This window comes from Bactrocera oleae, chromosome 6, assembly GCF_042242935.1.
Source record: "Bactrocera oleae isolate idBacOlea1 chromosome 6, idBacOlea1, whole genome shotgun sequence".
NCBI classification, from domain to species: Eukaryota; Metazoa; Arthropoda; class Insecta; order Diptera; family Tephritidae; genus Bactrocera; species Bactrocera oleae.
In genome coordinates, this window is record NC_091540.1 from 12809552 (window position 1) to 12825388 (window position 15837).

General features: G+C 36.0%; 1 protein-coding gene across 1 annotated transcript; it reads right to left on the minus strand.

The window, feature by feature from the left end:
• Positions 1-412: 412 nt before the first annotated feature.
• Positions 413-14174, minus strand: sens (senseless). The gene is made up of 4 exons (XM_036360837.2): positions 13557-14174; positions 11886-13102; positions 2390-2540; positions 413-1337 (listed from the first exon to the last, which is right to left on the minus strand). Exons 1-4 carry the CDS (start codon positions 13726-13728, stop codon positions 1120-1122), a joined length of 1758 nt encoding a protein of 585 aa, XP_036216730.2. The 5' UTR covers positions 13729-14174; the 3' UTR covers positions 413-1119.
• Positions 14175-15837: the final 1663 nt, after the last annotated feature.

A 15837-nucleotide genomic window follows, 5' to 3' on the forward strand; every position in this document is an offset into this window, starting at 1 on the left:
TAAGAAATATTGTTTACTACTGAATTTTCATAAAATTCTATTTCCTGTTAACAAAATAAGTAAAAGTGTAGTTTTCGACTTTTTTAACATTTATTTATTTTTTTTTCAAAATTCTTTATAAAATAAATAGGTTTTGATTAAGGCAAAAATTATGCATAATACTTATGCTACAAATTTAAATTAACTAAACTATATAATCTTGTACTTAAACTACTTAAACTACTACAGAAAGTTTATCTTCAAAAAACCTGCAAAATGCGTATTTTGAAAAATTCTAGAAGTTTTGAGAAATTATACACTCCAACTTAAATAATTAAATTAGTTCTTTGGTATATTTAGCTGCGTTGTAATTAACAAAATTTTGTTTTAACATTAACATTATATAATTTTTTTCTAAATATATAAGGCCAAATGTTGTAAAAATGTCCAAAATTCTACAAAATTGTATTTACAGTTATTACTAGAGTTTGTTATATGTAAATTTTCAATTATTTGAGCAACAATAAGTGAGCAAAATAGTCAATTTAACAATCAAACGAATAAAAATCAGTTTCCTTAACACTAACTATTAAATTTTATTTTTATTTTTTCTAATTATTTGTAATAATGTACTTTTTTTCTTATGCGCAACACTTAAATATTTAGAATATCAAAGGCTAAGGCAACACACCGACACACATTCACTGGCTCAGTAAAGTTTTAGTACAAGTAAAACTTATATAAAACTTATTTTATTTAACGACTTAATCAATAAATTAGTGTGTACAAAACTTTGGCTTAAACGACTTAGTATTTTAACAGACCAACTGGTACCACACAATACTTGGCGTGCGCATTAAATCTAATTGTTTTTAGATTCTCATAAATGTCACGCAAATAACTGCAAAACTGCATACTAATACAAACGAGTATATGAATACGATTTGCATACCCTTTATATATATGTGTGTGTGTGTATTAGTGCATATGTATGTTTGAAGTATAACTACGATTAGTGCTATTTTAAATTCGAGTTTACACACATAACTAACCGATCCATAAGGGATACCACTGCGGCATAAAGATAAAACTGCCAGTCTTGTTATAGCGCTGGACCACTTTCGGTCCATAGGCGTGTCTTCAGCAACTGCTGCTGCTCACCTCCATCTTCACCGGTGCCAAAGTTTCCTCGTGCCGACTCTCGCGATGGCGACGCAGATCGACCTTGCGCTGGAACGATTGATCGCAGAGGCCGCAACCGAAGGGTTTATAGCCGGTGTGTTTGCGCATGTGTGTGATGAGATTGGAGCTTTGGCTGAAAGCTTTTAGGCAAACAGTGCATTTATGTGGCTTTTCACCTGCAAAATGAAAGCAAATACGAAAAAAAATAAGCAAGTGTTCAATAAATTAATTAAAAATAAAATCACTTTGTGTGACCGAAGCATATAAAAGTGTGCTGGTAGCGGACACAGTGGGCCTTAAGGGCGAAGCAATTAAGAATATTAATCACTTTTGCGTTGAAGTGAATTTGTAGGGAAATGCGTTCAATGCAACTATCGCTTATATAAGTGTTTAAATGTGACTACCACTCGGACGAATGGCGAACATTGCAACAAATGATTTTACACTTGTGCAACAAAATCACGCAATTAGTAAAATTAAATCAGATAACGGCGGCATGCATTAATAAATATTTTTTTTTTAGATATATGTACATACATATATATATATGTGTGTGTATGTATGCAAACGCATGACCATGTGATTTAATTGTTGGCAAAGTGGCGACAACATTGTCCGTTGGAGTGGCACGTGACACGCTTTATCACATATACACACCTATACACACATATGCGCATCAGTTGAGATATCGAGGGTGCCACAAACTGACTGGTGCAAGCAGTGCAACAGTGCAGTTTTAGAAGGTGTTGCAAAAAATTTGAGTTATAAAAGTTTTTGAAACAGATAATAAAGTGTATTAAAGAAGAAAAATAGACATTTGAATGTCAATTTTATTTACTAAGCATGAGTTTAGCGTTTTACTTGGACCTAGTAAAACTTGAAAACTCTACCTATAGCTACATATAGTGAAATAATTCATAACTAATCATTAATATATGTTGGCACCCTGTTTCGACAATTTGTTCGCTTAATAAAACTGACTGTTGCACGAACTAATAGCTGATAGAATGCGCTGATAAGACCAGCTTTGTTCACGCAGTCATCCTGGCCATATGTCATATTACAACTACAACTAAATAGCTGACTTCAGTTATGACTTAAAATTTTGACATATTCGATTTTTAATATGAGATTGTAGGAATAGTCATTTTGAAACTAATTTTTCTATTTGAAACTACTCAAACCAGTGCAGGTTTAGGTAATGTATTCATTATGCAATTTAACTCACCTGTATGTATGTATGTATGCTTCTTCATGTCGGATTTTTGATGGAAACGCTTGCCGCAATATTGACATGGATAAGGTCTTGTGTCGCTGTGAATCAACAAATGCGTGGACAATGTCGACGAACGCTTAAAGGATTTGCCACATTGCTTACACTGTAAAAAATCAAAATTAAAAATTATTATAAATATTGTAGTAAACAAAAATTAATGCACAAATAAGTTTAATAAAAAAAATGTGGAAAACGGTTGGCCTCAAGGGCCATCCCTGCAACTTCCCTCTAATTTCATACGCTAACGTTCAAATTTCGCTTTTTTCACTGCTTTTGAGCTCTTCGAAATTTTTCGTTTTCGATATCTCGCAAGTAAAAACCGATTTTGACCCGGTTTGCGGCAAACGATGTGTTTTTTCAAGGTTTAGAACTGATTAGTTTTTGGTGTCGATCGGTCAAGTCGTTTGGAAGAAATTCTTTTTATTTTTGAGATTTCTCAAAATCTACTGGTCCGATTGGGTCCAAACTCACACGAAATTCAAGTGCAATGAAACCCTTTGGAATGCCGTTTAGTTTATTCAAATCGGTTGAGCCGTTTAAAAGTTATAAGAGGGTCACATACATCCACACACACACACATACATCCACACATACATATAGACATACGGACATCATCGTAGAAATGTTCGGGGAAGCTTCCTCGACCCTCAAAACGTCGAGATCTGTTGAGAACTCGATTTTTGCAAAATGGGGTGAAACCAATATCTTCCCGATTTTTAGAAAATTTTCAATTTTCTTAGCGGGAAGTTAAAAAAATTAAAGTATATTTTCGAAATGATTAATACTGTTTTTGGTACGAAACATATATATATATATATTTAATATAAGCTCCCTTAAATACACTCATTCCAATAATCCTCCAATAATTTTATGCCATCCCTACAATAACTTTCCGAAAGCTCTGCAAAATACCCGTCTACGGCTGTAATAGCTTTTTCATTCGACGCATTCGACAAACGAACTGTTTCAGGTATCTGAAGAGGTAGTAGTCGCTGGGAGCCAAATCTGGTGAATACGGTGGATGCTCAAGACATTCGTACTTTAATGCGTTGAATTTTATCACACTATTGTGAGCAGGTGCATTGTCTTAATGAAAAGTGATTTTTTTGTGCTGCAAACCAGGTCTTTTCTCACGAATTTTTTCAACCAGCTGATCCACAAGGCTGCAATAATATCCAGAGTTGATTGCTGCCTTTTTGCAGATAATGAATCAACGAAATTTCCTTTTGCATCCCAAAAAACTGATGCCATAACCCTTTTTGCTGATCGTTATGACTTCACCTGCTTTGGAGCTGAACAACCATCTTCAATCCACTGTAAATGTTCTAGTTTCAATTCAGGATCATGGTGGTAGATCATTTATAGTTTTTAGGTAGATCATTTTAAGATCATTTATAGGCAAGAAATCGGGTTTATTCTGCTTAAAACGCTCCAAATTATGCTGAGAAATTTGTTTTCGATGCAGTTTTTGTTGAATTTTTAACGTGTGCGGCACTAACTTTCCAAACAGCTATTTCATATTTATAATACAATAGTTATTAATAATTCTCCATATAAAAATGAAGTACCTGTTCGTCTGAGATGCCTATGGCATTCGCAATTTCACGCTTAGTCAAACTTGGTTCTTCACTAACAATATTATGAACTTGCTCAATGATTTCTGGTGTGGTTGCGGTTTTTGGCCGTCCTTCGCGTGGATCGTCTTCAAGCCTAGAACAACCACGTTTAAATTCACCAGGCCAAAATTCAACGCTGCGTTTTAAAGATGAGAAATCCTTATACACTTCTAACAATTGTTCTTAAATTTTCTTTGCTTTTAAATCGTTCAAAAAAAAGATGCTAATCACTGCGCGATATTAAATTTTTTCCATATTAAAAAATACTCAGACACGTCAACTTCAAATGATTTGTAAACAAATAATTAATTGACAGAATGACTTGTAACTTTACATGTGTTCTCACGACAGATGTACCAACTGAAGACAAAAAAATTTGGAGCTAGTAGTGCTTTTTCTTGGTGAGACCAACCACCTTTCCAACAACCTGTATAAACGACTTTTTTTTAGAATGTGATGGTTTGTGCCATATTTTACGTATATCGAGCACATCACACTTAACTCACAAGAATACAAGTATTTTTCGGTCAATATTTCTGTCAGTTTATATAAGAAATTAATTTTCACTTTTTGGTTTGAAGTGGTTTTAAAAGCGCGCTTTTGTAATTTTTTTAAACTATATTTTACTATTATGCTTCAAAAATATTAAAGTTGTTGGAAATATAAATTCCAGCAAATATTTAGTTGCCTAAAATATAACGAAGACTTTTTAACGTGATCACGAAAAAGCTGATTTGCAGTACAAATTGTAAGAAGGACGATTTTGTAGAATTCTTAATGGCTTTTATACAAATTTTAAATACTCGCGCACACTACTTTTTCTCGATATGTTATCGATATGGTTACATTTCGACTGCACCTGCATGTGCCGCCATTCCATTACGTCAACAACGGATACAATAGCACTTTTTCAAACATTTCAAATCATGTGAATGATTTTCCGCGCATCTATAATGTTTCGGCTCGACTTCGAATGGGTTCGTATAAAACAGCTGTACATATACGAAGCTTGGGAAAGAATGTAACAGCAATAACAAATCAAATGAAGATTATATTCATATAATCACTTATACATATGTATGTGCTCCCAAACCTTAAATGTTTGCGTAGGTGTCTGAAGTGGGCATAGCTTTTTGGCGGTGGGGCGAAGTTACACATACTTATACGAGTATCTATTTAACTTCACATAGTTTACAAACAGTTTTTAGAGCTGTTTTGAACGATTTACACTTCGCTTTTTCGTCAAAATGAACTCCACACTACCAACGAGCTGGCGTAATTAGATGCAGTTGTGCAAATATTATGAAAGTTTTAAGAAAATAGTTGCTTTAATTTACACAGTTGAGTATGGTAGTGCTTAGTGCCTATTTTTGCTTAAGTAATCAAGTCTGGAGTCAGGATCGATGTTCAACCGGGGCAATATTCCAAATGTAATGATTTCAAAATTATAACTTTTGATACTCTAAGTAAATCTTATGTAATTACATGTGTTCTCTCTTAGACAACTTTTTCGCTGATTTCACTAAAAACCAAATATGCAAGCACGTGCTGACATACATACAGTGTTGGACAAAACTAAAGCTCGAAATTTACAATATTACCATTTAGCTGCAAATAATTTATTTACTGCTATAAAATTAATATATTCTATTTTATTTCACAAAAATATATATATTTTTATTGATGTATTAAAAAAAACGTAACATATTAATTCTCTTTACACTTAAATATGACTTAAAGTTTAACAATATGCATAGAATACATGAGACAAAACTAAAGCACATTACATATAATAAAAAAATAAAAGTATTTGTGGTTAATATTTAATGGTATATCCATTGTTTCTATGACGGCTTTACAGCTTTAGGGCATAGATTCAATTAAATTGTTTAAAATGTCTTGAGAAATGTTTTTTACATTTCCGTTCCACTTGGGCAAAGAGAAAGGCCTTATTTTTACAATTTTTCCATCTACAATTTCCCATAGACTGTCTATGGGATTGAGATCAGGTGATTGCGCGGGCCACTTCAAAAGTTCATCATTTTAACGACATTTCCTCTTCAGCATGAGGAAGCATGACATTTTGAAGAATGTTTTTGTACATAAAATGATCCATTATGCCATTAACTTGATGGATCGGACCTATGCCATGACTTGATAAACATCACCTTAGCTCCTTCATGTTTCACAGTACCTTGCGGATAAGGCGGATTGAAACCTTTTAGTCTTTGTACCAGCTTTAATCCATCAGTTCCTTTAATATTGTACTTGGACTAATCAGAAAAAAGTACGCTCCTTCATTTTGTAATACTCCAGTTAGCGTGAGCTTTTGCAAATTCAAGACGCGCTTTTCGATTTTTGCGAATTTGCGAAATGTATGACTTTTTGGCACTTCTATATGTTATAAAGTTATTTTCTACAGATCGTCGCTGGATGGATCTGTACGAAATACTCAAACCCAATTAACTCTGGTTTGATCTAGCTGATACCAAGGGATCTTTTTTTTATAGAACGCACCATATCCTCACGGCTAGTAGTTTTACTAGGTCTGCCATATCCATGAAATGTGGTTAGTGAGCCCGAAGAACGAGAAAGACTTATAATTTTTGAGACAAGCTGTGATTAATTGTGCACTTTTCGAAATATTAGTTACTGATTCACCGTTTTTAAAATCGCTAATAATTTTTTTCCTAAATAGTGCTGTATACTTATTACGCGCCATTTTCCTAGTACTTTTTTTGTATTACGAAGCAACACCATCGGTCATGGATAAAATGATCCGAAACTTCTCTCTTTGCCTTCTGATGGAGTATTTAAAAACTTTCAGTGCTGCTGGAGGAAGCCACGAGATCATGAACTACCACTAAGAATCCCGTAGAAATAAATTGCAAAATCAATGGGTTATTTGTGAGATCAGATTTTTTAGTGACTTTTACGTGTGTTTCTAATCTTTATTTAAAGATATTTAATATAGTGTTGATTTTAAGAAAGAGTGGGTATTTGTTCGCAGAGTAATGTTTTGCTTAGCAGAATCAAGATATTTGTTTTTTGTGTATATAAAAAATAAGTACTGTTCATGTTTAGGTTATTTGAAACTTGTAAGTGTTTTGAAATATTAAAATATTTTGTTAAGTTGAGCTTTAAAAGCTAACTTTGGAAATCATTTGTGATTAAAATAAACATGTACATATATTCGGACTGCATATAGGATATCTAGTTTGTTAAACTAATATTTATTATATATATATTTTTCATGAGAACCGAAAAATACTCAATAAACACATTAAAAAATCTCAAACATTATTTCCTTCCTTATTGGCACCACTGCCCAAGGTTATAAATAATGTGGACTTTGACAGCGCTCTCTTGAATCAAAGAGTTTCGAATCATTTTATCCTTGCCATCGGTTGATCACAAATGACTGATGTAATTGTAATAAAATTACTCTAACACGCTCTTCAAATAACGATTTCTAACTGTAGTTGGAATTTTAACGGTACTTGTTGAAATTAAGCTCAAGAAATAAGTAAATATAGTTTCGTGTTTTAGTTTTATCGTAGCAAATATACATATTATGCGAAATTTTTGTATGTCAAAATCTTATTACATAAATTTTTGCTTTAAATATATAATCCTATTATATTTATAAAAAATTTTAAAGTTTGGCAAAACTCTTACATTTTTTTTTATGAAATGTGTACAAGGTGAACTGCGTGCTTTAGTTTTGTTCGACACTGTATGTAAGTATAAATGTATTTATAAAACGAAACAACACGTTGTTTACTGCTAAACTTTCTCACTAACCAAACCTACATATTTGCACTCATAACCGTACTAAAGTAACGTTAAACTTTTATTAATTTAATATTTAAATGTGCTACTAGTGCGAACGTTGCTTTATTTCCGCTTAAATAAACCAAATATTTGTATAAAAAGTATACAAATTTCAATAAAAATTTCCCCGAAGTATTCTGCGCTGCCATGAAATCAGGCACAGAGTCAAATGTTGATACAGTTTGTCGTGCAACATGAACTCAAAAGATTGGTTCGTGGACGTTTGAGGGCGTCGAAAGCCAAGCAAGCAACCAGTCGCATGCATAAAGCATATTTCTTAAAGATTAATTACTATTCTTCAAATATAAGTAGTCGTTTGAGTACAACAATACCATATTTCATAATCTTTGTTGTTGCTAGTCTGCGCGCAGGCTGGCAACGCTGGTCTGCAGCTTGACACAAGTGTTTGCTACGACAGTTAGCTGCTGCAATGCGCGTGTTGTTTGATTGTTTGTCTACTATTGAGAGTGCCGAAGCGGGATTTACGTAGACTAGATACATATAATATATATACAAGTATATATATATATATATATATGTATCTGGGTGTGCGTGTGTTTGCGTTTGAAACATAAATGTATGTGAAGCTAACTCTGTTTGTTTGTTTAGTTATTTTTGGTATAAAAAGAGGAAACATCGCTGTTTTTGTTGTTGTTGTACGCACATTGTTAACAATCTATGGATGTGTGTGTTGCTAGCGCTGTCAATCCATACACGCGCACATAGCACTGTACTCTTGACTGTCTTGCATTTATTTATTGCTCATTAAACAAGTGTCGCCTTTGTGTTTTCACTAACGTTATTATTGACGAGCGCTCGCCTTTGTTGCTGTAATCTGTGTGGGTGTGTGTGTGACTTGTAAATAATACACATGCATGCGTATGTGTCTGTATATATAACTGTTTGGCTAATTAGCCACAATTGTTGCGCAGGTTTGCAATGCGCTGACAATGCTGCCTCTCAAGCTGCTTGGCGTGCGAAGTTAGGAAGCGAAAACGGAAGTTGGATTCGCCAGCAAAAGCCGCTATGAATACAAATGAGCTGGAGAAAACCCCTAACTGGGGTTTGGCACTAGATTTTTTCCATTGATTCGTAGAGGTGAGTCAAAGCTGAAGAAAGCGCTGACTAAGCGCTGCTAAATACATAGATACATACAGCAAAATGCGCAGGATGCATTACAGCTTCTGCTAGCATATTTTCAGCTGCAGCTTAAAAATTTTATAAAAGTGCTAGTTGCATTAACGGAAAGAAAAAAGTGTGCCAGCCATAAGGCAGAGTTTCCAGTTAAGTGACTCGCGCAAGGCACAGTTTTTTTTTCAAATTCGGCCACCCACTGATCGCGCAGCGCTGTAACAACAGATGTAAAGAGTGTTGGATCTCTCAAAAAAATAAAAAACACTTATAAACTCGCACATAAACACATTTTTTCTTAATGAAAATCCTTACAACAATTGTGCCGGCGAAATGATCAATAAAAAATGTTTATTAAACGCCACACGACCATCTGCTGCGGCTCGGAAATTGCTGTTACCACAACATAGCTTGCTTGCGAGACAGAGAGAGAGAGTGACAGAGAGAGAGATGGAGACGTAGAAAGTTAAGAGTAAAAGAAAGCGGAAAAAGTGATAGTGCGCGCAGTAAGAACGCCTGTCAACGCTAAGGACGAAGCCCTGCAAGCGTATCGGGTTGCAATAAAAGCCTTATGGACAACAAAATTGTGAATGCAATGCCTACAAAAACAACCAGAAAAGTATGTGTTTGTAATGTAATAAAAAATAAGTATGTTTGATCACATAATAATTGCAATTTGACACTTTGTCTGGCATTTAGGCGATCATACGCGCTAAACGTTACCGTTTGGTCGTGCGCCGTGCCATATTGACAACAATGCTTAATCGCAGGTGAAACGATTATGAGCGCTTTTTGTAATCTATCCTTAAAATATCTGTACATACTTAAGAAAATAATAGAAATGTTGAAAACAGAGTTTGTATGACAGAAAGGATTGCAGCTAGGCTTAGAAACTTAGGCACAGAGGAAATGTTGAGCACTATTGTTGAAAACAAGAAACAATGTTTTCGCTATCAAGAGGTATATTCTGAAAATTTAAAGCTAATTTCAGTAACATTTGCGCTCTCTTCAGCTCTTAGCTCTTTTAAATTTCCCAAATGATAGGGTTACAATTATACTTAATAACGCAGTCTTCATGTTAACTAACTTTAAAAAAATTGTTTTTTTCTGTTGCTCAATATCACATGATTACTAACTGAGTTCAATTCATTTGCAATACCGCGACATTGTGCAAACAAAACGTAATTCTCTTCGAACAACATTTGACATTATTGTAAACAATGTCATCTATATATCTGATTGTGCCAATCAAAAGCTTTCCAAACATTTTCGTGCACATTCGAAGGCAGCGGTAGCGTTAGTCCATTGTAAACCCCTTTTCAGTTGTGCCTCAACCCTAAAATCATTTTATCAAATACTCAACGCTGCGAAAGTCGAAACGTTTACTAATCATAATTACTACAAATAAATAATTAAGACAGAAAATTTACTACCGCAAAGACCAAAGGACAGTGTGTAAATAAACGGCGCGTTCAAACACTTGCCAACAGCGGCACGAGTGAAGAGGTGAGCGGTCACGCAATGCAGACAAATTAAGTAAATTGAAAATTAACATAAAACTCAAGCACTGCAAGGAACATAAAACATCAAACAAACAGCAGAAGGACGCGCGAAAGACACAAATGCAATATATAGTAGAATTAAACAATAAAGCAAACAAATTATGATAGTGGGTGCAAAGTGTTGGAAATTACGCAAAGTAATTGAATAAGCGTCGAAAACGTAGATTAGTGTCCTCTATTAACGCACAGTGCTTTAATAGGGTCAATACAAACAATCAAAATTTGTGTGTGAGAGAAAAACTATTATTTAATTCGCAGCGTTGGTAGTGTCGTTGCATTTGTTTGAAACAATCAGTATGCCAGCGTGTTAGAAATGTGTTCCGAAAGTAACTGCCACACTTAAATTTCGGCATGAAAGTGTTCTTGCTTGCTTGTTTCCACCACCCCTGCATACGAAATCACTTTTGAATACGTTTAATTGTTTAATATCGTGACACAAATCGTGACGCACACGCACACCAATGCAAATGCAGTTTGTTTGCTGGTATATTTGTAAAATTCTGCTAGATAGTAGTAGTAGGTGACACTTAGAGCCGAGTTATTGGCATATTGAAAAAATAATTGAAGTGGACACCTGATATATTACGAAATCGATGCCTTTTAGGCAAATTAAACGAGAATTCAGCGGCGAATGCAATAAATAGGCAATATCTGTATGTATTGTGTGTTTGTGCGCAAGTTGGTTAGGTGACCCAAGGGTTTGAGCCCATCACCCCGTGTACTTTAACTAAGTGTCTCTATGCGTGTTAATTGATCAATATTTTTGATGTTTTGCTTTTGTTTTTACATTCATAATGAATAGCTTAATAAACGCTTGTGCCAATGGTGAAAGTCCTGCAGATATATATATGATTTACCATTTTGTATGGCATTTCCGTGCTTAAATAAGTGGGTTAACTATTTCCCTACATAAAAATCACGCAATTATTTAATTAAATGCACTTTGAGGCTTACACTTTGTGTCTATGTAGTTTTTGCTATTTTTGTAAGGAGTTTTAAAGCAGTTTAGATGCTAAATTCGGTAGCGTTAGTCTCAAAATTATTGCGAAAATAACTGTAAACCATACTTTGCTCAGATTTAGGCAAATTTCTATGCATTACAATACACTGATCTCTCTATTGTATGCAACTATGCCTACCATAGTTGAAGCTGCAATTTACACTCGCCGCTTACAGCTGACCAAATTAGTCACGTCCTTTCACCAGCGACGCATCCTCCTAATCAATTTCTCATTTTTCATTTCTTATTCTCGAATTTTAATCATTTCGTTTTCTTAAACCAACATTGCTTGCCAAAAAACTTACCTGAAAGTTGCGTGTCCCCCGCTTCTCGCTCTCGCCCTCACTACTGCAACTGTAGGAGCGCTGATGAACATCTGCTGCGCTAATGATCGCGGTCGAGTCCGGATGCTGATGTTGTTGTTGTGCTACATAATGTTGCAACTGTTGTTGCTGCTGCTGCTGCTCATGCATTATAGCCGAATTATTTGGCGAGTAACGGATCGCTTCCTCTGTCATATCCGCATCTTCTTCCGTTTTCATGTGTTCCATGCCATCGTCATGGCTATCGTAGCTGCCACCTCTTCCCAGCCGATTGGCATTCCGACTGAGCATTGAATTCTCGTTATTGTTATTGTTATTTTGCACAAAGGCATCAGCGCGACTCTGCAGCTCCTTGAGGTGTGCTTGCAGCATTTCGAAGTTGTTGCCCGTCGCCAGGCCGGCCATGAAGGCGTTGCGATGCGCATAGATTTGTTGTTGTGCGACTTCCATCTCTAAATTGGCCGCCTTAAGTTCCTGCGCACGGGCAGCAGCGGCCACGGCGGCCGCATTAAATTGTGTGGCCAATGCAGTGTTGGAAGAGAGTGGCGATTGCAGCGAGACATCAGCGATCGCAGCGCCGATCGAGCGGCGCGGGTAGCTGGCGCGACGTTCGTACTTGAATTTACGCACAATCGGATCAACGGCATATGCGCCGCTATATTCCGCATTGCTTGCTGCGCCATCGCTTGCTTCCGTTTTCTCGCACATACTCGCCGGCGACCAGATGATCGAGCCATGCGAGCGGCGTTTTGTGGGCGAACGCGGCTCTAATTTGTTGATCGCAGTTTGCTCATTGCTAGCTGCAGCGTTAACCTTGAGATTGACAGCACGCAGTGGTGGTGGTGTGCTTACAATGTCAACGCTTACTGGAGTGCAAGCATTCAGATCAGATTCGTTGCTTTCGTGTTGTTGGTCCGCGTTTGGGAAGCGTGTCAGCCGCTTCAGGCACGATGTTTGTTTCAGTGACAGATTTAGCGGCATATCCTCACCGTGGCTGACATCCTGTTGTGGCGGCAACTGTGCGTTCTCCTGATCCTTTTCGGGTGTGAGCGAATAATCGCGATTGTTTGTAAACGATGTGGGTGAGTGGGGCGTTGTTGGTGTGGTGGGCGTGCCGAGCGCTGTTGTAGTGGAGGAGAGTAGAAATTGTGGCCATAACACGCTGGAGTAGAAGAGGGAGTTGTAGGGAAAAGGGAGATCTGTAGGTGAGAGAAATGAAATACAATTAAATTAAAAAATTAATTAGTGGATGGGAGAAGGATTTACTTAATTGAAGAACATAACCACGAATTGTGGATATTGCTGTTAAAGAGGAATTTCGAATTAATAATTTTTGTTTTGAACATAAATAATAAAATAAATTGATAAAATTACTTAGAAATGTTTTAAATGTAAATAAAACGATGGCTAGAAATGATTTTAGGCGTTAATTATTAAAATCAAAAGTCGTGCAATTATCTTACAAATATATATATATGTTTTAACCTTTAATAACTCAATTAAAAACCATGTTTTAAATAATAAATAACAATTATTGTATTTGAGAACGGAAATGGCAATGGTTAGTATATAAAATAAATTTATTATTTTTCTTCTTTTCTTCTCTTCAATTTTAGAAAATTATAAAGCATTTCATTTGTCAAATTGACTTACTATTCAATTTCTGCGCCGACGCGATAACGGAATTAAATGCTGATGCATTTTGTATCCAACTCTTCGTCGAGCCGAGATTCACGTCCAGCGCGGAATTGGCAAAGGCGGCCAGCGAAGGCGATTGTGCTGGTTTTTGTGAATGTGGCGTTAGCGGTGGAGACAGGTGATTCATTTTTTCTATATTTTTGATTATTTTGTGCGAATTCCTCAATTTATTTCGATGCGATACTGATTTTTCAACCGATTGTTTGCACAGGTTTTATGGTATGTCGAAATTCTAAGTTAATTATTTAACACAATTTTATCAAAAATATTTCAGCAAACAAGAACGGTTATTTATTTAAATTAAATTTGTGTATTTTTCTGTAAAATCACTTCTATGTATTTAGCTGGTGCACACACGAATTTTGTCTTTTACAAAGCAGCAGTCTTTGATTTCTCTTCTATTGCCACACGGCGAGTTTACACGAATTGCGACTTAACGGTTTTATTGAGAAAACACTTTTTTAATTAATTTCCATGCACTTTGTTCAACTTTTGTCGTATTGGCATTTATTTATGGTTTGAAATCCACTTGAACACACGTCCGTGTTGCACGGTGCTTGGCACCTGACTGAATCTTCACTCGTTGGCTGCCTATGACCAGACCAGAGCCCAATCGCATAGCCCGTCACTGAGACTGTTTTCAAGTTGGCTGAGAGTTGTGTTGGTGTTGGTAAGAGTGGTTGTTAGCTGGTTGGCTCTTTGACGGTGATTGTACGCCAGTTGGTGGCTGCTGTTCTTGTTGTTGCTTATGCATCACACACAACAGTCGGCGGCGGTGGTGGTTTCTTACTACTACCGTAGGGATGGCCGTAAAGTTATTTTTCTACTGTGTACTTTTGTGTGTGTGTGTGTAGTGGTGTGGAGAATAAAATACGCTCCGCTCTTGGTGGTGACTTGGTGTTGTTGAAGTGGTTGATTTTCAAGCTTAAAAAATCGTAGTAAAGCAAATTGCAGCACACGACAAAGCAACAACAAAACCAAGCACACAGTTAGCGACACACAATATACATATATACATACATACATACACATGCATATACATACATTTATTTATGTACGTACAGTATATGCAGGCGCTTATAAAGGAGAACATTGAATCAAAACGGCATGCAGTGGCACATTTAACCTTTAAGGGCTGCGCACCCGTAATTTATAGTTGTATGTAAGCGTTGTTATTGCAGCGCCGTCTGTTATCTGCTAGCGACTGCGCAGTTAACGTTTTCACCTTTTCATCTCATTTGCGCTCTAATTTGGCTTGGAGCCTTTATTGCTTGTTGTTGCCTTACAGCCGTGTCCTGCCGCAAGGGTCACAACACGCACAGTTATCTGACGTTGTTCTTATTGCGCTAACATGTAAACGTTGTTGTTGCTGATTTTATAGACAGCACGCGCTTACCACTACTAATTGGTATATACTCGTGGATTGGCGGCGCATTGAATTCACTGCCGTTGCAGTTAGGTGCCACTACATTTACCGTTTTCGTTGTTGTTGCAACAATTTGTTGTTTTTTGTTTTTTTTTTTTTGTGTTGCTGCAACAACTGTTTCTGACGGCTGTTGCGCGCCTTGGTACATGTAAACGTTCGTTTGTCGCATTTAACAAGGCAGCAAGCGAAAATACTCACCCCCTCCCCACCATTATAGTTCAATGGTTGTAGGCTTGAGCGTAGATTTCCCCGAATTTCCTTGTATTACTGCTTACTAATAGAAATAATCATGCGAGTGTGTTTGTATGTGCCAACGTCAGTGTGTTTGACTCTTTTGCATTTGTTGCTGACTAAGCCAAGCAATTTGAAGCTGATTCAGATCATTGGATCATTCGTTTCCTGTAATGACTAGAAGCCGAAATTGATGTTTTATTGTTAGATTTAAAAAACACTTTATTTTAGCTATGTGTATATTCATATGTACATATGTATGTGTGTATGTATGTATGCTGTATGTACAAAATATAAAAAGCTTTGTTTTGGAAAGTCTTTAAGCAGTGGTCCAAAGCTTTCACTGGTCGTTCAAGCCCAACCAGTGTTCTTAATATTAAATAATTTGTGGTCCCTTTTCAGCAAAAAAACTTCTAATTAATTAATAGTAGACAATTTACCTAAAGATCCTTGGAAATATGAATGATTTAGACCGATTAGGTATAATAGCCAATTTTAGGCCAATATAATAAAGCAAGTCAGTGTAGGAGTTTTCTTTTCTTGATTGTTTTTGGTTCAGATTAAGAAACATACTTACAA